Here is a 25,772-nt window from a genome sequence, read left to right as displayed (position 1 = left end):
CTCACATGAACTTCTGGCAGTGCTCTTCCTTACACAGCCCAGGATGCTGTTGGCCTTCAAGGGCATGTTGCTGTCTCACGTTCAACCTATTGTCCACCAGGGCCCCCAGGTCCTTGTCTGCAAAGCTGCTTTCCAACTGGTCAGTCACCGGCCTGTACTGTTGCATGGCGTTATACCTTGTCAGGTACAAGACCTTACGTCAAAGCATATCTTCCAATTTTCAGCAACATTTAGGTTGGGAATTCTATCTTCTCCTTTTAAAAAAAAAATTAAATATATCTCAGATATGCTTTGATTTTATTGTATTATATCTGTAAGGTTTTATACCTTTTCATAACGATGCACTCCTTATAGATAGAATATTGAGCTGGGTGGCCTAATCCAATTCTTATGTTCCAAATGCAATTAAAAACAAAAAAAACCCAACTCCACAGCCATATTCAAGCATGCTCACAAATATTCACACTATAAAATGTGATTTTTTTGTTTCAAACTTTAGTCTATACATTTATGACTTTGGAAGGTAAAACAATGGAATATTACCTTTAACCAAATATCTGTACTTCAGTGAAGGCACTTTTAAATGGATTTTTCCATGTAGATGAAAATTTCGTTTGAATGCCCCAGCAGAGGCTGCTCATGTTAGATCTCATATACTTTGTCATTTATCCTACCACTATCTCTTCTACCTAATTGTATTTGCTTATGGTTTGTTTTATTTTTTTTCTCTGCCTTGGGTACCAGAGGAGATGTTATAAGCATTCTCAGCCATCAGTCTTTTCCCAAGTGGTTTTTAGCTGATGGAAAACAGGTTCTTTTGCCATTTGAAGTCATCATACTTAACAGAAGAAATGGTCCATCTTCATAATGGTTTCAAGTGCTTTTTTTGTGGATTTTTCTTCTATGTAATAATTAAAAAAAATATAGTTGAACTGTCATTTCTTCTTCTGTGATTTAGAAGAGTACTGAGAACAAATCAATGTCAGGAAATAGTTAACGTAAAATAAATAAAACTTAAAGAGGACTGATATGGACCAGATCAAGCTATATTAAAAAAGCAACAGAGAAAAAGATGACATATTATCATCTTGACTATTTAATCCTTGGCCACAATTGTGTGAATTTGCAGGTGTTAAATTATTCAGAGAATGGCTTGCAAATTTTTTGCTATTGTCAGTAGAAGCATATTGGGAATTACATGGAAGAAAATAAGCATTGACTAACAGACTACAAATTTCAAACAATATGTGTTCTCTAGTTCATATCAAGTCTTATGTGAATGCAAAATATAATGCTGATCAGACTTAATTTGGTTTTTTTTGTTACGTGTTAAATCCTTTACTGCTTTTGAACTGTGTTAAATTTGATTGTACAGAAGTGCTTAAAAGCCTGTTTTCTAAAGGAAAAATGTATTTTTATCTCCCCCCACCCCCCCCACCCTTCGGACAACCTGATTCTGAGTTGCCTTACCAACCTATTATTGTATAATTGCTTCACATTTCACGTAGAATGTCCCATTAAGTCTGTGTTACTTTTGTTATTCTGTGATATAAACTCAAAAGCAGACTGAGCTGACCAGTGAATATTTTCTCTGATTGTTCAGTGCACATCAAAACTCTGTTGGGAACCATTCCCTGTTTGCTCAAGGCTGTGCCACTTGAGTGGCTAAAAAGGATATAAAAGTGTTCCTGACCCAGTTCATTCTGGGTATTTTTCAGACACTTCAAGGTTTTTGGTTTCTTGGGGTTTTTTTTGTTTTTTTTTATTTTTTATTTTTTTTATTTTGAGATCTCATAAACATGTTCGCCTTTGTCTTACTCTGCATTACTGGATTCCTGACTGATGTGCTATCATTTCAATGTGTCCTTCTGCAGGTTGTTAAATGTGCTATGCTGTGAGCTCAATACCCTTTTACTCTTGGAGACTCAGTATAAGGTGTCACAAGTTTTACTAACTGCTCAGGAGGAAAATGTCACAGAAACTTCCGAAGGACCAGGGTAAGAAGTGACTAATGTAAATGTTATTTTAACTATCAGACTTTTGTCCTTGGTGGCTTTAAACATACAAATGCTCTCACTCAAGTTGGCTTCTAATGTGCGTAAGTTTACTTACATGCAGGTTTGTCATCAATCTTAAATTATGAAAAGATATAACAGTCTTGTTCTTTCTCCCATGTCCACCTCAAAAGCATTAAGAAATAAAAAAGCAAATATTTTTCTCATTTTTATTTGTGTTAATCTTATTTCTTAAAAAAAAAAAAGAGTGCAAAATTTGTGGATGTAAGTATGCCTTTTTATTTTTATTCTATATTATTCTTTTATGTTATGAATATAATACAAAATTAGGGTATTGCTTTAATGTTTATGAATTAAAGGCATCATCAATACTTTGGCTTTTTGGGTTTGGGTTTTTTTTTATTTATTTATAAGTCAGTCGACTCTCCTGTGACTTTCCATTGCTGACTTCTAAATAAAATTGCACAATGCATCCTTTCAAAAGGAAAAGTGTATTTTTGGGACAGAAGTGGACAGTCATTTAGTCACAGACTTTATGTCCTTTCTCTCAGCATGCTGAATTTTGAGAACTTTCTACTTACTGTTTGCTATATGGGACCAGTACAGAGTTTAAATCAAACAGTATGGGTGAAATCTCAGCAGATATAGGTGATTGTTATATACTGTTTGAGGATGAAACCTACTATTTTCTTACTGAGGAAAAAGTTGTAAGACACTTGGTGTATAAAAACTGATTTTTATTCCTTTTAAAAAGTTTTGCACCTTGGGCTTCAGACAGCAAGTTGGCTGCGTGTTAAGTTGTGAATAACTGCTTATTTGTGACAGCAGAAATTTGCTGGTAGGCCAAATAAGGAGTAAATTTTGATGGTCTATTAACTGTCTGTTCCCTAATTCTGAGCATGTGGGCATAACAAAGCTTGTGAAGTTTTCTACTCTTTTGTGTCCAGTAATTGCTCAGATGTTTCCAATCAGCAGTAGGTAGGGAAGTACAAAGTTAGGATAATGCTTGCAGACATCTCAAAGTACTTTATGTTTCTGTTTATTTCTTGATGCCTATGTGTTTTCCAGGTTGTGTTTTAACTCTGATATGTCTCTCAAGGTATCCTTGCTCATTAAAGTTTTCTGAATTAAAGAGCTCATAAATCAAAGTGGTTCTGACTTTGTGGAGTTTTTTGGGTTTTGTTTGTTTTTTTCCCAGAGATTTTATAATTGATGGCCTATCAGTGGAGAGAAACCATGTTCTTGTAAGGATAAATCTGATTGGAGGACCACAAGAAAGGATTTTGCCTTTGAGAGTACTAGATAAGGTTAGAATATAAAGTTTAACAGTTTCTCTTTCCATAGCTCCTGCCTTCATTAATTGAACATTTTTTCTGATAATTCAGCATGTGGAAAATTATTTAACATTAAGAAATACCAGTCTACCTTTAGCTTTATAAAGAGCTAAAATTTTTAAGAAGTGATACACTGAAAAAATACATTGTTCCCTCTATCTGGGGATTGGCATGTGCCTAGGATATATCACGTTCAGATGAAATGTTTACATTGCTCCATTTCAGTGTTACTTTTCCTACTATAAAAGTGAATGCAATTTGTCTATTTTTTACTTATATATTTCTGTGTTTTCTTTATTAGCTTTCCATTTGTTATATCTTCCCTTTATTTGATATTTTTTCTGTGCTTGGGTTTTCATCTGCAGTATCTAATACCTGGAGCTTTCATCGATGTTCTAACAATACAGTTTGTGTTAAGCAGCTCCTTTAAATGTTCTGCTTCTCACTGGCTGTCAGTGTTATAAAGATGAAATGCAAATTACTGTCAGCACAGCAAAGACAGCTAGATCAATGTATAAAATTGGAAATACAGTTTTGTGGTTTTTTATTTTTATAAAAACTGCAATTTCCTTTTTGGTTGAAAAAAAGAACTGTAAAATCAAAACTGTCAGTGGTATATACTGGAAAAAAATCTGGCTCAAATGCTTTTTGGATTTTGTATCCTTTAACTTTTTTTTTTTAGTTATGGAGTATCTCATTGCAAATTGTATTCTCAAGCATAATTTTGGTGCATAGGCAATAATTCTGGAACTTTACCTGTGTGTTAATTGAGCAAGTGCTTCTTAATTCTTCTCCTAAATTAATTTCTTTCTGGTCCTGTTTCTAGGGCAGTGATCCATATCCTTGGCCAATGTTTTCATCATTCCCTTTGCCAAAATGCTATCTTGCAGAAATTCCTATGAAAGCTGAATTCAGACAAGGTACATACAAAGCATACAAGCAGTATGTATGTCAAACAAGCATCTTTGTCGATTTTAAATTTTTTTTCCTTCCTCCCCACCCTCCACCCCTCCACCCCCCAGATTATAATTTCATAAGTACTTAAGGATTTTTTATTGTTGGCTGCATTTGTAGCTAAATAAGTTCATTTGGTTTTGCTTGTCTGGCTTTATGCAACTGTCAATCTGCAAAGCTCTGTTTAGTAATCTAATTCTTATGCAGACTTCAAGATTAACCTTTTGGCTCATCTCAGGTGGGTGACTCATGAGATGTATTTATATCATCTCTCTAGTAACTGAAGCAAGACAGTATGGTTAAGCTACAAATTTTTTGTACGCTATTTTAGTGATTCAGATCCCTGTGTTTACAAAGCTTGGTGGTGTGTGAAATAGACAGCGTTTAGGATAGTTGGTTTCCACACTGAACATCAATTTGGAATGTGGGCAGACTGAAGAATCCTTTGAAGAACTATCTAGGCAAAGCAGTTTAATTCATACAGAGGAACCTTTTTAAGGTTTTAATTTGCATAGACAATGCAAAAGAATCTGATGAAGGGTTTATAGTAAATAAATCAGTCTTTGTGTTTGTTCATGTTTGCTGTATCCTTGAAATGTACTTATTAGAAATTATTTGTGAATTTCCTTAGCAGATATAGATTTTCAAAAGTGATAGAAATTCTACATTAACTGTAGAATACAAAATAGTCTGTTTAAATATCTAGAAAAAAAACAAAAAAAAAAGGTGATTCCCTCCTCTGACAAGAGGAAAGGCCGTGTAGTTACAAAAGAAGGGAGTTTTCTGTGTCTCAGCTTTGGTAGTACTGTTCCAGGCTTCCCAAGGCAATTTTCATAAGACAACAATCAAATCACCGTAAAGTGTGTGCCCAGTTGCTTTAAATATGCCTTCAAGGAGGCAGGTAGTATTGCTCTTGGACTGGAAAAGCATATTCACCTCCCTGTTCTCCTGTTCAGAGCAATTCTATTGCTCATCATTAACAAGTGGGATAATGGAATGGAGATTGTAGTTGTCACTTTTCTGGATGACGACTAGCCAGGAAAGCTAGGGTAAAATTTTTTGACTAACAGTAAATTTGCTGAAATGAAGTTTCAAAGGTTTTCAAATGTGTGTGATGAAGTATTGAAATATTTTTATTAGAAATGGCATTTTTTATGTTAAAGGTAACTGAAGTAAAAGACCATATAACTGAAAAATGAACAGAACATTTAGTTTCATAGTCAAACAAAATATTTTGTGTTTGCTGTTTGAGAATGAAAAAAGGAAAACAAAACATCGAAAGTGTTCAATTTCAGTTCTCATTTAAAAAAAAAAAAGATTCTTCCACCAAACTGTGAATATCTGATTTGCCAGACTGAAGCTTTCAGGATGTGTAAGTTATTTTGAAAGAAAGTATCAGAATAAATAGATCAAAAATAAAAAGAATGAAATTCATAAAATGCTATTTACAGTGCTTGGAAAAAAAGAAATCAAGAGCATGAGTAGAAGATGGGGAGTATCTGAACTGTATTCTTCAGCACTACAGTATGGCAGTGATAGTGCTCCTTCCCAAGAGAGGTTAAAATTAGAATTATGAGACAGATCTGTGAGTTACATTTATACAAGACAGAAGATGATCTTTATCAGTTGAAGGTGGTGAGTCCTTGGGTGGAGTACCTCTAGCATGGGCACTGCAGTCTAAGGAAAATAGATACGTTTGAGGGATTCTAGAGCACAGCTACAGATCGTGACTTTGAGATGTGATATGCAAGTATAGATTGAAATAATTGGAACTGACTGATGCTGAAAAGACAGACGTCATCCAAGTCTCTTAGTATGTTAAAAGCAGTTACAAGGAGGGCAGATTGATTGTTTTCTATGTCCCTGTGCAGAAAAAGCAATAGTTGGCTTACTTGGCAATAAAGATTTGTTACAAATTAATAAAAAAAAAAATCCAGTAGGATACATCTGGAAGTCGTGAAATCATCATTGGAGGTTTTAAGAACATCTTCTTTGGTGGTGTGAATATTCAGAATTCATGTTGTGTGGTACTTACACAACTTGCTTGGAGGTTTAAAAAAGAGTTTAGACAAATACTTGTTAAATTTTAAGTCTGCTTCAGTGCAAGGAGATGGACAGGGTTCACAAAGACTTCTGAACAGCACGAGTTCTGCAGCTGTGCAAACACTTGTACATCATATAAGTGGGAATGCATGACTGCTTTGTTATACCTGTCACCAGGGATGGAGGGCCAGCACTATGTTTCTGCAATTCCCTGAAGCTGTCTGCATTCAGATTTCATGCAGCGTTGTTTCATTGTGTAGCCTGTGCAGTATCATTCCTGTCATCTTTCTGGGGTGTTTCTATTGCGTGAATAATTAAGACTACTGGATTCTTAGCACTGTTATAGAATGTACAGTTTCTTTGGCTGAAAAGGCTGCAACTGTAGGTTTTATTCTGTCTGTACTGACAGAATAAACATGGACACCTGAAGAGAAGCTTACCTTTTCTTTCTCCTTTGAAAATTGGTCCTGTGTCCATCACATAATTGTGATGTCAGCTGTAAAAACATAACCTAAGTTGATTTTTTTTTTTTTTTAAATACATCTATAGAATGGATATTGGAGATGGCTGGGGGGGGGAGGAAAAAAAAGGGTGATATTGCTGTCTCTGAACATGTTTCTCTTCTGACCCTCCCTTTAGATGGAGTTGAAGGACAGATGCAATAACAGAACCTTTGTTTCCCAGGGGTGTCTCTCAACTAATGGAAGTTGCCTTTCTGAGTGGAAGCTGAAATTACTCACTGAATATTTTGGAACTAGTGTGGCTGTTGCTTGCTGAAAAGATTATATACTACAGAGGTCAGGGAACAGGAAGGTTCATTTCCACAGCCCTAGACATCATGTAGCCTGTGAATGTATCTAGTGTAATGGAAACCGTAGATAAAAGTTAAAGTAGCGTATGAGGGGTGGTCACTGAAAAGGACTTATTCACACTGAGTTTTCTATGAAGAAAACCCAATAAATAGATTTTTTTTTTCTTCCCTCTGAATTCTTTTGAAGGACAGTGGTAAACATGCAGCACTAGCACCTTTTTGGTTTTTCAGTTTGGGGGGAAAGGGGGAGGACTAATTAGCTGTAAGAAAAAGCAGAGCAGTGCTAGTTCTGCAGAGTGTCTGGAACATGTGTTTCCCAGCACCAAGGCCTGAAGGCTGCATCTTAGAGAACTTTTTTTAACGCTCTTGCTGTTATTGTGTGCTGATATAGTGCTCACAAACACTGGCAACTGGATATTTTGCCTCACTGGATCGAAAATGAAGCTATCATAATTTATGCTGGTAAAATTAGTAACTAAATTGGAGTAGCGGAGTAATTCCTCTGTTTCATGATGACACTTTGAATGGGTAGATGCACCCAAAACGTGTATTTGTATTTGAGGAAGATATGTAGTGCATTGTCACGGATGGAGTGATGCACTTTACTTGTAAGAGAGAAGCAAAAATATACTTTATTTATATAAAACAGTGACTTAACAAGGTTCAATGATAAATGCAACAGTGTTTTTAACAAGATTCGATGGCAAGGTACACTTGATTATTTACTGCATAGAGAACACGGTGAAACTGTCAGGGAGACCCTCCTGTTGAGTCATGAGATTCAGAAAGGATCCCCTTGCTTTCTAAACTCCTTCTCAGAGAAGAGTTTAGGTGCTGCTGGATCCAGTCCTAGTCCCAGACTTGGTTGGTGGTTTATATCTAAAGGATTATATATGCACAATCAATCCTTTATATCACTTAGCTAAGATTTCAAAGTTTAGCATGCTATTAGTCACTTACCGAGGGTCTGTTGCGGCAAGGGATCTCTCAGTCTCGAGGAGTAACCTTGAGAGGCATCCCTGCTCAAGGGGAGATCCTGGCGTGCAGCCCGCTGCCGTGCAGGAGAGCTCAAAGGGCTCTTGGGCTGCTCACTGTTTATGGGGGGTAAGATGATTGACCCATAGTCGTATTTGCATACCGACCACAGATTTTAGTTTCTTCACTGTGGTTAGGTGGGTGCATCGCACAATAGCCCTTGGCTATTGTGTTGTTATCTGTCTCCCCTGAATCCACTTTGAGCCAGATGCAGCCATCACGACCAGATGCATCCATTGCGACTGCCACGGGTGGTTATTGCTTGAGCAGGGTTACGGGAGATAAAGGTCAGATTGGGGGTGGGGGGAGCACACCATCACATGCATCACTCTTTACAAATATCTGCCCTGGTTTTGCAGATGTTAGGTGTTTGCCTGTATGGTATATGTGCCTGTAGGAAAGGATATATGGAAAAATAAACTTGCTGGGTTGTGTTTTAATATGCATTAATTATTTCAGCCAGTATTTAGAGTTAGAAAACTATTGGATAGCAGTATATTAATGGTTCACTTCTGTCAAAGATCATTTATAGTGAAGCTTGAAATGATTTATGTGGATCATTATTTACATGTGGAAATTAATTATGCCATTTCCACCTGTTTACACTGCAGCAAGATACCCTGTTGCTTTTATTTTGTCTTAATTGTTCGATTATTATTTCAGTAAGATAATTTGAGGAAGACCTATTAAGTGGTTTTCACAGAGTGATATAGTCCTTTGTTATGCAGGATACAAGTATTAGAAATAATGATTTTTTTACTTGTAATATTAACTACACTGTAGGTTATTAAAAGTTAAACTTTTTAGAACTGTATTAAACTGTAATATTCACTCTTTTATTTGCACAGAAGATCTATTTTCCTTTTCTTCTCCTAGCTCTGCAGTTGTGACAGTTGGTGATGAGTGTGACTGAAGAATAGTGTCCGTAATTGTCCTGCAATGATGCATTCACAGCTTAGCATTTCCATATACATAGGCGCCCCATCTTTCATTAATCTTACTCTCTTCCTGACTCGTACAGTCCAGAATTGCTACCAAAAATCTTCTGTGATAATGTTCTTAAAGTCTTTTGATGTTTTAGCTCAGCCACTGTTTTCTGAGTTCTTTGCTTTATATTCTAACTTGAATGGGAACATGCTGCCATGTTTCTGTTTTGTGGTTTGTTTTTTTTTTTAATCAGATTTCTTTTCAGCCATGTTTTTTTTGATATCTGCCTGAAACTAGCAGTCTCTCTTTTGAAAATTTTTTTTAAACTTTCTCTGTCAAAGAACCAGCTATATTAGCTTTCCTGTTATCCCTTATAATTTCACATAAATGTCTTTGTCACCTGGGCTTCTTTGACTTGTCCTCCTTCTTATTTTTGGTTCAGTATTCATGTATGAGCCTGTTGTCTTCCTCTTTAAGAAGTCCACTCAATTAATGAAAGATGAAAGAGAAGTAAGTGGACAGGTTTATTGGGAATGTACATGGGCTTTCCTAAATATATATCCTTATATGGATTTGTTTTCATGTAGTAGTCAAATATAATATAGTCAGGTTATTCATTATCTCTAAATTTAGATTTTGAATAAGATACACCTGGATTTACAGATCTTAGTTTCTTAGTCACAGAAAAACACTTCTATCACAAAACACAATCAGATGAGAAAGGGCTTGTGGCATTTCTGAAGTTTTCTAAAACATGTATGAATTTTCCTAGGTCTTACCTGCTTTAGACACAAAAGTTAGCTGAAGAATTATTTGAAGAATTATAAGGCAGCATCTTTTAGGGAATGAGATCAGTTTAAACTTGCAGAAAGTTATGGTGTGGTGGTTCAGATTTCATACATGCAGGTAACTGTAGGTTATTTATAGTGCAGTTCCATAGCTTCATAAAGTAGTAAACGTGGTTATTTTTTTTTTGACAAGGCTACGCAAAGTAACCAGTGCTAGCACAAAGGAAGGGATGGGATGGCAAAATATAACCACATATGAGGAAGAAGGCAGGACTGCAGCAGATAAGTTAAATTGACATAAGCTTCTCTTCAATCACACTGTTAGGGTATGATTTCTTGTTATGGTTAAGCATATTTAAAAGCTCACTATCATCAGAAGAGGAAGGTCTTACTCATATCCTTCCTCACTTTTTCTTTTCTTTCTATTGCTTGTTTTTCTTTTTTCTTTCCTCTGTTCCCTCACCTTCTGTCCTTCACCTCCTTCAGCAATTCTGGCATTTCTTCCAGGAAAAAAAAAAAAATTTGAGTCATTAATCTAGGACAACTAGTGAACCCATTCAGTGATGTACCAGAAAAGAGAAGAAAGAAGAGCAGGACTTCTCTCTTTTGGCATTGGCATGAGTTTAGAACACCTCTAGCGATAGTGTGAAAGCTCACCCTCAGTAACAAGCAATATGCATAGCCCAGGACCGTTGGAGTTCCAGCTGTGTGGTAATACTGTTGGGCAAGTTATAGTTGCCTACTAACTTGTGAAAGTGAGCTGGCGTTTATTTAGTATCGTGAGGTTTTTTGAAGCAATTTTCATTCCAAAAACACCCCAAGGTTCTCTCTTTTGTACTGTGATGACCTGCTGGAGGAAGTGATAGTCCATGATTAATGACAAGCTGTTAAGAGAAGTGACTGGTTTAGCTGGAAGAAAATAAGATACTTTGAGTTGCCACAATACGATACCAGTTACAGTATGTAATGGATATCTTAAATACATGGTTATGCTATAGTATCTTGGTTGCATGGATCTTAAGCTTGTTTCTCTGTCATTTCAGTTTGAATATTCCTGTGAGCTCTCTGAGGATCCTAAGTCTTGTATCCTCCTTGACTGGGGAAAAAAAATCCATTGGTTATATAAAAACAAGTTCTTGTTTTCAGTAGGTTGCTTGCCTGTCTCTATTCTGAGGACGGAAATTAAGTGTTGACTTAGCAGTTGTGATAAGTAGGGAGTTCGTATTTTCCTGAGTATTTACTCTTGGATTTTGTCTCTTCTCTAGACTTTTTGCAGACTTGCATATACATATTTGCATTAGTTATATTTGGTACATATTTGAAGTTGCTTAAATTCCCTTTTTTGTTAAAGACTACCTTCCCGGAGGAACCTTAAGTCAAATACAGTGGTCCATGCAAAATTTCAGAGAAGATTGTAATACTATAGCCTTTATTTCCTTACCCTATTGTTAGAGCATAAATTAACATTGTAAAAGGTTACATGTTTAAACAGTACAATTTTGGATGCATTGACACTGCTAGATACTAGCAAGTGTGCATTTCGGCAATCACAAAATAAAGATTTAATTTTTTAAAACCTGTAGGAGAGGAAGAATATTAGAGAGACAAACTGTGCAAAGAAAAATAGGGGTCAAATCAAGAAGCAGGAGGAGGCTGCAGAGATGGATGGGCCTTGGTCTTGAAGTCCTACTTTCTTGAAATTATTGGGGGATTTTTTTTCATAGTTTTATTTCCTTCAGATGAATCAAAATTTCACTGTGGTTTCTGGTAAATTGACTGATTAAATCACAGCTTGTAGTCTCTGAGCCTCATCTGCCAAACTGAATTACTACAATCCTTTAGGAAGTAAAATAACTATTTAACTTGTAGAGGAGTGTTGCTTTGCAGTTTTAAGATTTTCTTCAACCTTCACCTGTTATAGAAGTAACAGAAAAGGGCAGAGAAAGAACTAGAAATCCTACTGATAATACTGTAAGAGTAAATCCTTCTTCACATTACATTTTCATACTCACGTAAGCTGTTCCTAGCATCAGTGCATGTTATTTGGAAAAATACTAACTGAGGATTTAGTTATTTAAGGGTGACAAAGGAATTTCATGTTAGTTAATTTGGAATAATTACTAATTATAATAATTAAGTTACTATAATCAGCTTTTTTTAAAATACTATGTATCATATAATAAATTCCAGTGACAGGGATACAATTTACTGATTATAAATCATTAAGGTCTTTAGACCAGCTTAAAATAAATTATATGCAATATCATAATTCTGTTGAAAATATTCTAATCATCTTAAAAGAATAAGATAATTTGAAAATAGTATTTTGTTTCTGGAAACAATTAAGTTTTACTGGAAAACTGAATACTGAAATATTTGAAAGAAGTAAAAGTAACAGCAAGTATTCTAAATAGCTGTAGACTGGCTCAAACAGTTGTTGAATCTTTAATGAGAAGTCTCTTTTCATGACAGAATTCATTTCTATGGTGTTTTTTTTTTCCAGAATGTAGAAACAGAACAAAGGAGAGTTTGCAAGGTATGAAGAACCTTCATCACCTCAGTGAATAGTTAGTAGTAGTAGTATAGGCTACAGTCCTTTTGTAATGATGGGAACTGCATGGTCCCATAGCAAAGGGATTGTGCACAGCTGGAGTGAGTGCGTGTGCATTTACCTCATTACAGATACCACCTTTATTTTTCCTCTGAAGTTGACCAGAAAATATTTCATAGCAGCATCAAGTACTCTGGGAACCAAGTTTCCTGAGGAGAGGCAGTCTAATTGATTGTTTCCATTTTGTAGGGTCAGGATTTTCTGTTAGAAAACTGAGTTTGATTGGTTTTATCTTACATAAAATTACTTTATAAAATGACTTGGCATTTGAACTTGAAATCTGTTCTGCCTTCAGAAAAATAGAATTCAAACAGTCAGCCCTTCCCAATATGTTAGCATTTTTTAACAAATCTTGCATATGGGAAGAAATTATGTCCTTTTTGATTTGCCAAAGTATATGTATGCATTCTTTTAATTGCTACCTTGCATATATTATTGTGTGCTGTGTCATCATGTGTTATGGTAGCTTGCTAATATTCATGGTTCAGTGTGAATTCCAAGATAGGCATTTTGGTTGCAGAAGATGTTTGATTTAAAGAAAAAATTCTTAAGGCTTTTAGTACCGACATTGTATTGTTGAAAGCCAGCTTAACGTTTTCATGTATGATTACACATGCTGATTCTACATTTGTCACTATGGTTCTTCTGTTTTCAAACCTCTGTAAGACTCAGCTTGTTGTGAAATTTACTGCCTTAGCCTGTGATATTTTATTCTAGAAAATTGGTAAAGTATGTGTAATTTCTTCTAACTTAGCAGAAAATAGAGGGAAAAAAAATCACTTTAGCCAACAGAGAAGAGAACATACTTACTGTCCTTTTGTCATTGCATCAATAGCAATTTTAATTTTGAAGGCATGTCTCCCTATTGTAAAGAGAGAATGTGTCTTTAATAGCAAGGTAAAAGTGACAGTAAGGAGCAATCTTTGAAATTCTTTCTTTGCATTTAAAAGGAATCTTTCATAAAGATCTTTATGTAAACTGTTCCACAAATTTGTTTTATAAGCAAGCTGAACATATAATAAAAAATGTTATCTGATACATTTGTGCTTCATATATAACAACTGTACCAAAAGGCTGTGTTTTAATAGTGCTCAGGTAAAAAGTCTGGCATTCAGAAGTTAGAAGATGCCTGAATTATATTGTTGCAGTCTCTGACAGCACCGACAAAGAGCCTGTGGCCCTGGGCTGATGCATGTTGGGTGCACCTAGATTCTTCACAAAACTCAATTTAAAATTCTAAGTTTCTCTGAATATTAACACAAAACTTGCAAGGTGACATTTCAGTGACAGCAAAAGTATACTTTTAGTGTAACCTTTGTCCCAATTTTAAGTCCTTGTGCTAAAGTTCGGAAATGCTGGTGATTATCAGCAAAGCTATTATAAAAATTCTCATAGCGTGGGTGACCCAATGTATTTTCGCAAAATTTACTTAATAGGTATGCCTAGTAACCTGAAGGCATACACATATATGCCATAATATCTGTCCATAGCAGAAGCATCTGAAGGAAACCTGCTTACAGAAAAAAGCAGAAATTTTCTATGGAACACTATTACGTTGCTGTCTTATCATGCTCTACAAAATAGTTTCATACTGTACAAAATAGTGCTGCCACCTCTTGGTTTTATTGTTAAACCAATGATATTTGGTGGAGGATCTTTGCCTATCTTTTCTATTTTAGACCTCAGAGTGGCGAAATTACATGGAAATACCAAACTACCTTCTTTAAAATGTCTTTCCAATTCTTGTTATTTCAGGATAGGGGAGTAATAACTTTAGGGGAGTTATAAAATGTGCCTCAGTAATGTCTTAAATGTTCAAAACCCAGCAGTAATGATCTTTATCAATGATCTGGATGAGGGGATTGAGTGCACCCTCAATAAGTTTGCAGATGACACCAAATTGGGCAGGAGTGTCAATGTGCTCAAGGGTAGGAAGGCTCTGCAGAGGGATCTGGACAGGCTGGATCGATGGGCCGAGGCCAATTGTATGAGGTTCAACAAGGCTAAGTGCAAGGTCCTGCACTTGGTTCACAATAACACCATGCAGTGCTACAGGCTTGGGGAAGAGTGGCTGGAAAGCTGCCTGGTGGAAAAGGACCTGGGGGTGCTGGCTGACAGCTGGCTGAACATGAGCCGGCAGTGTGCTCAGGTGGCCAAGAAAGCCAATAGCATCTTGGCTTGTATCAGGAGTAGTGTGGCCAGCAGGACTAGGGAAGTGCTTGTCCCCCTGTACTCGGCACTGGTGAGGCTGCACCTCGAATACTGTGTTCAGTTTTGGGCCCCTCGCTACAAGAAAGACATTGAGGTGCTGGAGCACGGCCAAAGAAGGGCAACGAAGCTGGTGAAGGGTCTGGAGCACAAGTCTTCTGAGGAGCGGCTGAGGGAACTGGTGTTGTTTAGCCTGGAGAAAAGGAGACTGAGGGAGACCTTATCGCTCTCTACAGCTGCCTGAAAGGAGGTTGTAGAGAGATGGGTGTTGGTCTCTTCTCCCAAGTAAGGGAGGAGGAAGATAGGACAAGAGGAAATGGCCTCAAGGGGCATCAGAAGAGGTTTAGATTGGATATTAGGAAAAAATTCTTTACTGAAAGGGTGGTGAAGCATTGGAACAGGCTTCCCAGAGAGGTGGTGGAGTCACCATCCCTGGAGGAGTTCAAAAAACATGTAGAAGTGTCACTTCAGGACATGGTTTAGTAGGCATGGAGGTGTTGGGTTTATGGTTGGACTAGATGATCTTAGAGGTCTTTTCCAACTTTAATGATTGTATGATTCTATGATTCAGTAAGTAGAATGTATATTTCTGTTCTGTATAAAGCAGAATGTCATCAGCTTTAGGACTGCTTCTCCAGTTTAATTGTCATAGGATAAGGGATATTTATTTAGTCTTTTCTTCCTAAGGTATCAGGTCTGCCAAAAATACCAGGCAATGACAGGGCTCTCAGCTGTATCTGACTTTCCGGTTCTTCATTGAAATGGTTTCTAGTTTCTGAAAGCATCTACCTGTCTCTGGTACTCTGTAACTAATAGCTTCTTATTACTTATGTAGCAAGTTCAAAAGAAAGAAAAAAGGAAAAAAATAGAAGGAAGAAAAAAAATGAGCCAAGATCATCATTACAGGATAACACTAATTTTTCATTTCTTCTAGATAAAGATCTCGACAAGCTCTTATCACTCTTAAAAAGTCCAGAGAAGCAAACTGGGTGGACAGAAATTTGTAGAAAACAGTTCTGCAAAGTCATGAAAGCCAGACCAGATATCATCAGTGGAACAAGTGAGTATGATTTACTGAGTTAAAGCAAGCAAGCAAACAGAAGGCCACTAGTAAGCAACTGTTCTTTAAAGTTTCATTGAGGATTACATTATTTATACAAGTAGTCAATAATTTTGTGTTGATTATGAAAACTATTTCAATGGGATTTTCCTGAGAAAACAAGGCTTATGCCTCATGTCCTATTTTTTCCTCTTTATGGCCATCATCCCTCTGTGTTGGCTGTTTTCAGTGAAATTTGACACAGAAAGAGGGCTCAAATATAAGTCTTTGTTTCAGATCTCTAAAGGGTCCATTACTGAGATGCTGAGAAAATGGAAAAGAGAGCCTGAGAGAAATCAGACATTTCCCAAAGATCAGTGAAAGACTTTAAGGCAGGTTGGGAAATTATATTAATGGCCAATTTCAGTAAACATTTTCAGAATTAAGCCATACTAAACATCAAAGAACCCACTCATTCAGCTTTTTCTTAATTTTCATATGTATTTTCTAGTGAGGAGTGTGCTCATGCAGGAGCATTGCTATAGATCAGTTAAAACAACAAACCAGCCAAAACAAAACCAGCAATCACCCATGTGACAAATCATCAGAAATCAGATGTAATAATTCACTTGTAGTATTGTATAAACTTGTGTAGCAATGAAGAAGCTAGGTGTTTTCAGAAATTGCTGGCTTTCATTTCTGTAAGAATTCTGATTATGGTCAGATGGTGAGTACATAGTCTAACTTTTTGTTTACAGATGCCAAAGGTTTCTCTTCAAATTCCTTAGGTATTTGAATTCCTTAGGTATTTGAAGCAATTAATACAACTGACAGTGAAGACAGACAAAATATCTTCTATATGGGATCAAAGTAACCCAGCATGTGTGTTTTACATGAGGCACCTGAATTTTATGATGAATTATATAGCAATATAAAAGTTATAGGACGGTTTTAGAAGCCTTAAGGAAGTAATTTATACAGGAACTGATTTAATATTAAAATAGTTATAAAGAAATTTTTCATTTGTATAATGTGGTTAAAGTCAATAATTATTGAATGTTTCTAAATTCTCAGAGCTTTCTGTTCTTATTGCTTGTTTGAAACAAGCTTGAGTCTATAGTCTCAGGTGATTGTAAATTAGAGCTTTTACCTTCCATTTGGAAGAACGTGTGTGTAGACAGAATACATATGTATTTGTATATAATGCATATATGCACTTATACATTATATTGTACACATCCACAAATGCATGCATTCAGACAGTGTTGTGAAAAAGGTGAACAAATATTCATAACCATTCAGAAACAATTGAATGTATTTTATATGAGCTTCTGCTAGTATAAGAAAAATAAATTGAAGAGTAGCAATTAAAAAAACCCTAGATTTTTCTAGCAAAATGGTATGTTTACTTTTCTTGCATGACTCTGATATTAGTAGTTCCATGAGGGGTTTTTTTGATGTTACATATTGTGAAGCACAAATAAATTAGTCTTTGTAAAATTAATTTTATATGAATAGAGCATATTTTCTAGACTGATCCCTTCTTGGATTATATGAAATTTTGCTGAAAATTGTTAGTCTGTCTTCCTGTATCTAAAAGGAATTATTCGTTGAAAAAACATATTTTTACAAAAAACAGAGCATACATTTAAAGTAGGCAGCTTACAAAGAAAAAGAAAAGTCTTTCCTTTTGTGCTTTGTAGTTATCCATACACAGCCTCAATACCCGTGTAGGTTGTTTTCTGTAACTTTTTTGGAGGTACTGGAAGCTAGAATGAAGAATTATAGAGAGTCACTAAGATTTGTTAACCCAAAGCAAAAAATTATGCTTGCTTCTGAATAACTGTTTCCAGCTGACATGGAACTGGGAGTAAAAGTCAGCAAGAAAGTATCTGTGGAATTGTTGTTAAGCCTCACAGAGACTTCTGCAAATGCTTTCACAAACTGCACAAAAAGTAAAGTATGAAAATAGAAACAGAATAGCATAATGAAACACTAAATAAATAAATAAAAACACCTTACAAAAGAATAGTAATATTATAAACTAAGTGTAAGTACTGGTAATTTAAGGTGGATGCAAAGCTGTTCAAATGATGCATATATGCTTGGAGATATTTCAGAAGCAGAAAAATATCTGCCAGCCGTGTGGTTTGAGACAACATCATGTTCACTGAAACTATTCTGAGAGACAGCTGTGCTGCTATGTATCTTTTACAGCATGTGAAGCTCTTCCAAATTTCAGAGGACTGAGAGGCTTCAGTCCACATCCCAAGAAATCAAAACTTTCTCTTTAGTTACAGATGGAGCAAACTCCAAGGATTACAGAACAAAGATGCATACTTATGCTTCCTGTACTGGGCACTTTCTAAGGGAGACTAACATTAACAGCAGTTGAACCAGGACATAATCAGCAAAGACGTCATTGGATTCAATGACTGTATAGTGCAGCGTGTATTGATTTTTAAAATATTTTGTGATCTGGTGTCAGGATTACCAGATGCTGAATCTATAGAACCTCCTTGAACTCCATCAGAAAACTCTTGAGCAAACTGTATAGTATCAATATAGTTTAATTCACTCTTGTGGTGTTGATTACCATCACATTGACTTGGTCAATGTTTTTGTGCTAAATGCTACAGTATTGCATTACTTCTGGGAATGCCCATCTTTATCCCTAAATTGGTGTTTTCTCTACTAAAGCATCACCTCTGACTGTAGCTTTTAAGTCAATTCTGTGGTCAAACATCAAGATCCAGTTTTGAATGGCTTTATTGAACCACTACAAGGACATACAAACCTTCCTCAGACTTGTACGTTTTTAGTGTGGCAGGACTGAAAGTGTGGGATATTTCTTAGTTATCTAAAAGCAAATCATATTGTAGACAACCAGCTTCTACATTCTGTTGTTCTAAGCACAATAAGCCTAAGACAAAGTAATTCCTTCTATAAAGGTGCCACAGAATTGTGGATGCTAGGGGTATAGCTGCTGGTTGTTGAGCATCTTTGCATATGTCTTTGGGTCACTTAGATCAGCTAGAGAACCACGGATAGAGCCCTTGGTCAGGTAAGTCTTGGCTTCTTTTGGACTACTGTTTGCAATGCTTGTGGGCTCCCTGAAGCATCTGTAATACATCTAGATAAGAGCTTTCTATGTATTGGCATCTAGGTTTTGGCAGGAAGAAAAACAGGCAAAGCAACTCCTCTGAGAAACAGCTTAGATTTATGTAGAAAAATATTGGGCTTTGTGAATCTAGGCTTAGTATACTGCAGTTCAAATCATTCACATGGTTGGGAAGTATTTTTTTTGAACCAGTGGTCTTGGCTTGACTGTTTCATTCATGCCTTTTTCAGTTGTCTCCCCCTTCTCATCCTTCAGGTTTTGCAGAATAGATTTCTGTTGTTTTCAGCATCAGCAACTGCTTTTTTATCTATTCCTAGTTAGTGTTGTGTCAGCAGCTGATCTCTTTCCTGTCTGGGCAGATTCAATGCCTTTAATCCTCTCCTCTCTTCAAAGACTTTAAACTCTAAGTAACAGAAATTGAGGGTGTTGCAGAGATCATATAATTATATGCTAACATTCTTCTCTTCATAATTGAGAGGCAGTCGGTCCCCAAATCCTACTTGTTCTCCTCAAGCTTTATATCCATGTGTGGATATGGATAGGGATAGTAAACTCAGCTAAAGTGACTTGCTCTGTGGAGTCATTCAGAGTTTCCATGGCGTATCTCCCTCAGGAATCTGGACTTAGATTACCAATATTCTTTAGGGCCTATTAAGTTACCTCCCAAACGTTCTCTCTTAAACAAACAAACAAACAAATACATACATGTGGGAGGCATATTTCTTTTTAAGGTAATTTTCATCTTCAAGGAGTTATTCTTTTAGTCTCAGCAACTATTGATGACTTCAAAGAAACATAGCAGCTCTTGAAATTGCATATGAGATCTTACTGGAAAACACAGGATTTTTTTCATTTTTACAAGCAGAATGGTTAATGAAAGCAGAGTGGTTGTGATCAACACAGTGTTCTGCAATCCATTAATGCTTTGTGAGCTCTGCATCATCTGAGGTAGCTCTGTCAAAACATGCTGACGAAAAATACTGTGGTCCTTTGAGGCAGTGTCATTGTTTGTGACGTTTGGATGCTACAGCCTTTAGCAATTGCTGCAAAAAGTTGAAAGTAACTGCAGAACTTTCCCCATGGGATGAAGAACCAAAAAGATGGATATTTTCAGTAGGTATGACTGTTGTGTGTGGTTGTGGTTTTTTTTATTCAGGATAAAATGCTAAACTTTGGCAGTTTATCAAAATAGCCTAATCAGGCATTGTAAATGTAGCTTATATCAAGGTATACTTTACAGCTACTAGAATCTCAACAAGGAGCGTATCTCAGTTGTCACCACTCTGCCTGTGTATAGATGTAAAGATAATAGGGACTTTAGTTTTTGTTGAAAAGGATCTTCTGGATTCAAAGACAATGAAATACTACATTTTTAGAGCCATTACTAGCATGTTGTTCTTTCTTTTAAGGAGAAAATTATTTAAATTTCAGTCTTCATTAGGTCCAGCTAAAGAAGATTTGACTAACTTTAGTCTTGCGTAGTAGTCTTCCATAGTCCCTCTTGTTAAGTGTGTGGGAGAGAATTCTCTAGGCTGTGATGTCAAAAAGACAAATCAGGGTAACTGCGTTAGATTTCCATTCTGAATTGATCCTCAGAGGAACCTGTTCTTCTCTTCAAGAAGAACATAGATTCTCTAAGCTCAATTTAATCTTTTTAAATATGGACCAAATCTTCTGCCTCGAAGATCACTCAAGTAGATCTAGATTCTGCATGTGGTCTGCTCTCATTTTTTAGTATGACCAGTTTAAAAATACTGCATTCGCAAAAGAGGTTTTTAGAATAATACAAAAAAGATGTTTACTTTTTTATGTTCTTACTTGATTTTTCAAGGAGGTTTGTTTCAGAATTAGAGTGGAACAGTGGGTCTTTCGTGTTACACAGGAAGAACAATTTGCAGATCAAAACTTCTTTCATCTGTCCCCAAAACCAGTTTGGAGCAACTTCCAAAGGAATATCCTGTAAGCAGTGTGGGTGCATGAGAATGTGCTTGCATGTGTGTGAGGATTATGACATTTGATTAGGATTTGAAAGGCATTAATAAAGAAGATACTTGTATATTGGTGTAAGATATGCAACCTTCATCTCTAATGGAAGCACTGTCAGAATTTTTATTATCTTGTTTTCTTCTTTTCAAAGAAAATGCAGGTTGTTCCTTTGTCATTTCAATGTACAATAATTGAAAGTCTCTCCCATTATCTTAGGAATTCAATAAAGTCCTCCTTACTGTTGCCATTAAGAAGGGAATTGCGAACCGTGCTTTTCATAGATTTGTTAAACTGAAGTACGGTTGATGGAGTTGAAAATTTCTAACACTACTCCTTACAAAGTAGTCAGCTGTCCAAGGTTTTCACTCTTGAATTTTTAACCTCTAACACAAGTCAAGTAGGACTACTGTTAACTCTTAAGAAAGTTCTTTTTCTTTTAAACTGCTCTGAAGCATCTGTGAGTTGGTATAGAATATGATCCAGTAACACTAGTTACCTTAGAGGATCTAAAAAAATCTGATGCTTTTCACAGTTTTTGACCTTTTTGGCTTAAAACTTTCAGAGTAGGAATTAGATAACCTCTCATGGTGGTTACCTATTAAAACAGTTTTAATCACATGAATTTTTTTAATCAGTGTTCTTATGCAGTTCAGAAGCTATTTCAGTTACCTTCCTTTTATACATTAGTTCTTCAAGGAAAAAAACCCATCGTGCAGAAATTCAGCTGTTTTACGAGCATACTGCAATTGTTTACGGCATTTTAACCCCCTTTCATTTATTGTGTATATAATTACACACTCGTAAAGTAAAATTTTCTTTATTTTGGATGTGTGGATTAAATTTGCATGAGGTAATTGCCAGTCTCTTAAAAACATCCATGTTAATATAGCCAAGCTACCGTAATTTAAGAAAATCAACATATTCACTGAGTTGGTAGGCCACAACACTAATCTCTATCTCTGAACATAACCTCTGCATGCGAATGTGTGCTTTTACAATACCGGCTGTACTATACAATGAACTTTCCTAAATTTCTTTTGTCTACTTTTCCAGTTAAATGAAAAATCACTGAGCCAGTTTCCACCTTTATAAAGATTTTCAGGGAGTGTCCACATGGCAGCTAAATGATTTAGTATTAAAAGACAAAAATGAAAATAACTACTTCTCATTTCACACGAGCATTCTTTTGGAAGAGACAATGTCCTGTGAAAACCCTCTATTTGTGTATTTGCCAAATTTGTTTTGATAAACTCTTATGTGTGTCTTCCTCTCTCAAGCTTGATTAAAAGCTTTTCAAAGATCCTGATAGGCACTTAGATAAATACTTTCAAATGGTGGAAATCAATTTAGTGCTTGAGTTTCAAAAACTGCTTAGCAGTTGAGCTGTCACTTGTCCCATTAACTCAAAAGCACTGAGCTGAAATATTCGACTGCTAGGTCAAGCGTGTGGATACCTTCCAACAAAAAGGGAAGAAATGTACAATGTTCTGACTTAGTTTTAAATTTTCTGAATTATGTGGTATTTTAATCTTTTGAACATAGTTCCTGTTTGTTATTATAGTATGGCATATTTCAGTAATCACAATACTGATAGTCATGCAGTAAACATCTAGCTAGTTACAAATTTTAAGCTTAATTTCTGCTTTTTACTGTCTACAGCTCCACGTATAGACACCTTCTCTCATTTTACACAAATATTTGTTATATTGTTTGTGGACCAAGTTCCAATAAGCATATTAGTGAAGATTAGTGAGATTGTTTATTCTGTTTATTCTCACAAAATGAATAAACTGTTACTCTTCTATAAAATAAATTGCTTTTTCTAGCCCCATGTGGTTTATTAACTATTATTAAAAATAGCTATATTATGTTTAATTAGCAGTTTCTTCTCTGCATAAAAATGCATAAGAATATAAATTACACATGTAATTTTTTTGTTTTGATTTAGTAGGCCTTTGCAATGCAAAGTTAATTTTGTAACTGTTGGAGTTGGCTACTCTAACTGTAAATCCGTGTTTAGCTGTTGCAGTGAAACTTTTTTTCCCCTTTGTCCTACCCATCAACATAGTATTACCAAAACTCAACCTTTTAAAAACTTTTTCTGGACTCATTCAGTGTAACTGAATTTCTGTGAAAGTTTTAGACAACTAATCAAGTTAAAAAATCATGATTTAATATATGTTAGCTTAAAATGGTTGGAAGAAGAGTTAATTGTCTTTATGATTTGTTAATTGTCTTTATGATGTCTTTTTCTTCATTATTTTTCTGGCATAACAAGCATCAGACTGTGGGTGGAGGTTCTCTTTGTCCTCCTCCTCACACACAAAAGACCTTGCACTGAGGTCTCCTGTGTTAGTTTTCCTGCCAGCAAGGCTAGTTCAAGAGTTTTCTAGCTTTCTCCATTACCACCTCCACCACAGATTGTTCTGCCTTACTTGTGCTGCTACAAATTTGTACGGCTATCTGTTAAAATGGTGCAGTGGAATTATTTGGTCTAAAACCAGCAAAACCACCTGTGGGTGCATGGAGTTATATGCAGGAATGGGGGACCAGGGGCTGAAGCTTCAGTGCTATTAAATTGAGGGGCTGCCAAGAAAATTGTAACATGCAGTCTTAAAACAGGAAACCCCATGGGTAGCAGCACTCGTTACTCTCTAAATACACTTCCTTGCTTTGCATTATTATGAAAAGAAGGTTATATTACTATTCTTTACATTCTGTTTATCATGATAACACCAGCTGTTTTAGGATAGCATTTACTTATTAAAAAATGTTCATTGTTGCTATCTTAAATTCTTAATATGGCTTATCTCAATATGGGCTTCCTCCATGCAGTATGGGTAAAGGCTTCCTTGTATCCTGTGTTTAAACCCGTAAGGTGGCAGTGTGCTCAGTTGCAGTAGCCTCAAACTTGCAGAACCGAGGAATCAGGAACAGTTTTTGCTAATGATTTGTCATTGAGACAACTCTCGCTAACTTCCTGGCTAACATCCTGTTAAGGTGGGAGGTGCGATTTCCTACATAGTGACCAGATGCCAGCATCTGACTTATCTATGCAGTATCTGCAGACTCAAAGTTCCATGGCAAGAACTGAATAAGGACATTATGGTCACCATAAAATACAGAATTTCCCAAAGGAAATGCTCCTTAAAAATGCTTAATTTTAAGTGAATAATTTTTATCTTGTGATGGCATAGGTGTTTTTTGGTTTTGGTTTGGTTTTTTTTTTGGAAACAGCCCTTAGAACTTCATTTACTTTTGCTAGCATCATTTTGGAGTGGTGTAGGTTTTTTGTTCTGTGGGGGTTGGTGTTTTGTTTTTTTTTTTTTTTTCCCTGTCTACATTCACAGACAAATGGGGTAAGATAGTGTAGTTTAATTATAGTTAATTTTCATTTCATATTGAAACCATGTAACAAATTCTGAAGTAATCCTTGGAGGATATAAAGATAATACGGGATTCTCTTTCTGTTTACACTGAATATATTCTCAGTAAAGCTATTAAAATTTAATTTAAGTTAGGAATGGTGTTAGGAATGCAAAAGCACAATGCATGCTTTGAATTGTTCCCCCATAAAAACATGAATAAACATGCAGGAATTCAAATAGTTTTAGTTTCTCACATATTGTCATTTTGTTAGGTAATGTAGTTCCACATTTTGTTCATTGCCTCTAATGTTTTAATGGGCTTTTACTTTTTGCAGTTTTGGCAGAATTAATTGAAAAGTTCGTGTCACATCTTTCAGAAAGCCGTCTGGATTGTTATTTCAGCACGGGAAACTATAAAGGTCAGTTTCCTAATAATTTATTGCCATGCAGCCTCTTCATATTTAAATTACCTTCCTTTTAATTATATCTGTAGCATTTTGGGGGTTGTTTAAAACATTCTTTAACAGCTCAGAAATTCATTATTTAACTGGTGGGAAATACCTCACTTTGGAGCAAAAGATGATGTGCTTGAGTAAACAGTACAGATAATTATTAGTGATGGGCTTTCACATTTCTGTATGTGTAATGGAAAGATGGAGGTGCAGAACAGGTGAGGGTATGATTCAAAGTATTTGTTGACACCTGTTATAGAATGATTTGCAAAGCTGGTGGCATAAACATTTAAGATGGTGTAAGCAATCTGGCTCACCTTTTGAAAGCCCCATAATATATAATCAACCCAAAGGTATGCAATTTATATTGCATTAAAGGATATGTATTAAAGAACTGCTATTGTTGGCAGAGTAACCTGAGTGTTAGTTTTGTACAGATGTTGTGCTTACAGACAAGAATAAAGGATGAATGGTAAAGTTAATTTATTCTGAATGTAAAGTAATACATTTTAATATTTTGGAGCACTTGCAAAATTAGAAGATTTGGAAGCATTGATAGTATCTGCCGGAAAATGCACTTTCATTCTTTACTATCTGTCCAGGACTTTTCGGTTGTAGTTCAGTCATTTAGAGTACTTATTCTGCCACTAGCTCTGGAGAACCGAGCCTGCTTTGGGGAGAGTCTGTTATTTATACTGATATTTTATTCTCATATCCATAGGATGCAAATATAGTGTCCTTGGAGACTTCAGACTTGCCTTTGAAGTTTCAAAGCATAAAACCCCTTTAGTAATTTAGAGGATCTCTTTCTTTTATGTAGTGGCCTTTACCTTCTGAAAGCTTGCTAATGGAATACTCTTAATTTTATTTGAGAATCTCTCTTTTTGCTTAATGAAGGGAGTTGCTGAAGTGACAATTCTTTCTGTCACTATTTTATGTTTCCTTACAAGATCCTTAAAGGTTTTTTTGTTGTCCTGCATCAGTTTATCATTTACTTTTCAACTTCTCAGGAGGCATAATGAGCAATAAAAATCTTTTCATGGACTCATACGACTTGCTATTTACATATTTCTGACACTT

The 25,772-nt window shown here is 35.8% G+C and overlaps 1 protein-coding gene across 7 annotated transcripts in view; it reads left to right on the top strand.

Moving 5' to 3' along the window:
* The window catches only part of TBC1D32 (TBC1 domain family member 32), an 89,704-nt gene that overhangs the window by 45,464 nt on the left and 18,468 nt on the right, over positions 1-25,772 (top strand). For 5 of the 7 annotated variants that reach the window (XM_072855768.1, XM_072855767.1, XM_072855765.1 and 2 more), the window contains 5 exons: positions 1,875-1,997; positions 3,214-3,322; positions 4,176-4,269; positions 15,661-15,786; positions 24,576-24,659. In XM_072855768.1, coding sequence (XP_072711869.1) covers positions 1,875-1,997; positions 3,214-3,322; positions 4,176-4,269; positions 15,661-15,786; positions 24,576-24,659 — 536 coding nt within the window. Of the gene's footprint in view, positions 1-1,874; positions 1,998-3,213; positions 3,323-4,175; positions 4,270-15,660; positions 15,787-20,717; positions 20,846-24,575; positions 24,660-25,772 lie in introns of those variants that run through there. The other 2 variants (XR_012041462.1, XM_072855766.1) reach the window with 2 other exon arrangements.

The sequence above is a fragment of the Ciconia boyciana genome, chromosome 3, assembly GCF_034638445.1.
Source record: "Ciconia boyciana chromosome 3, ASM3463844v1, whole genome shotgun sequence".
Classification (NCBI taxonomy): Eukaryota; Metazoa; Chordata; class Aves; order Ciconiiformes; family Ciconiidae; genus Ciconia; species Ciconia boyciana.
This window is presented reverse-complemented; position numbering and strand designations above follow the sequence as displayed.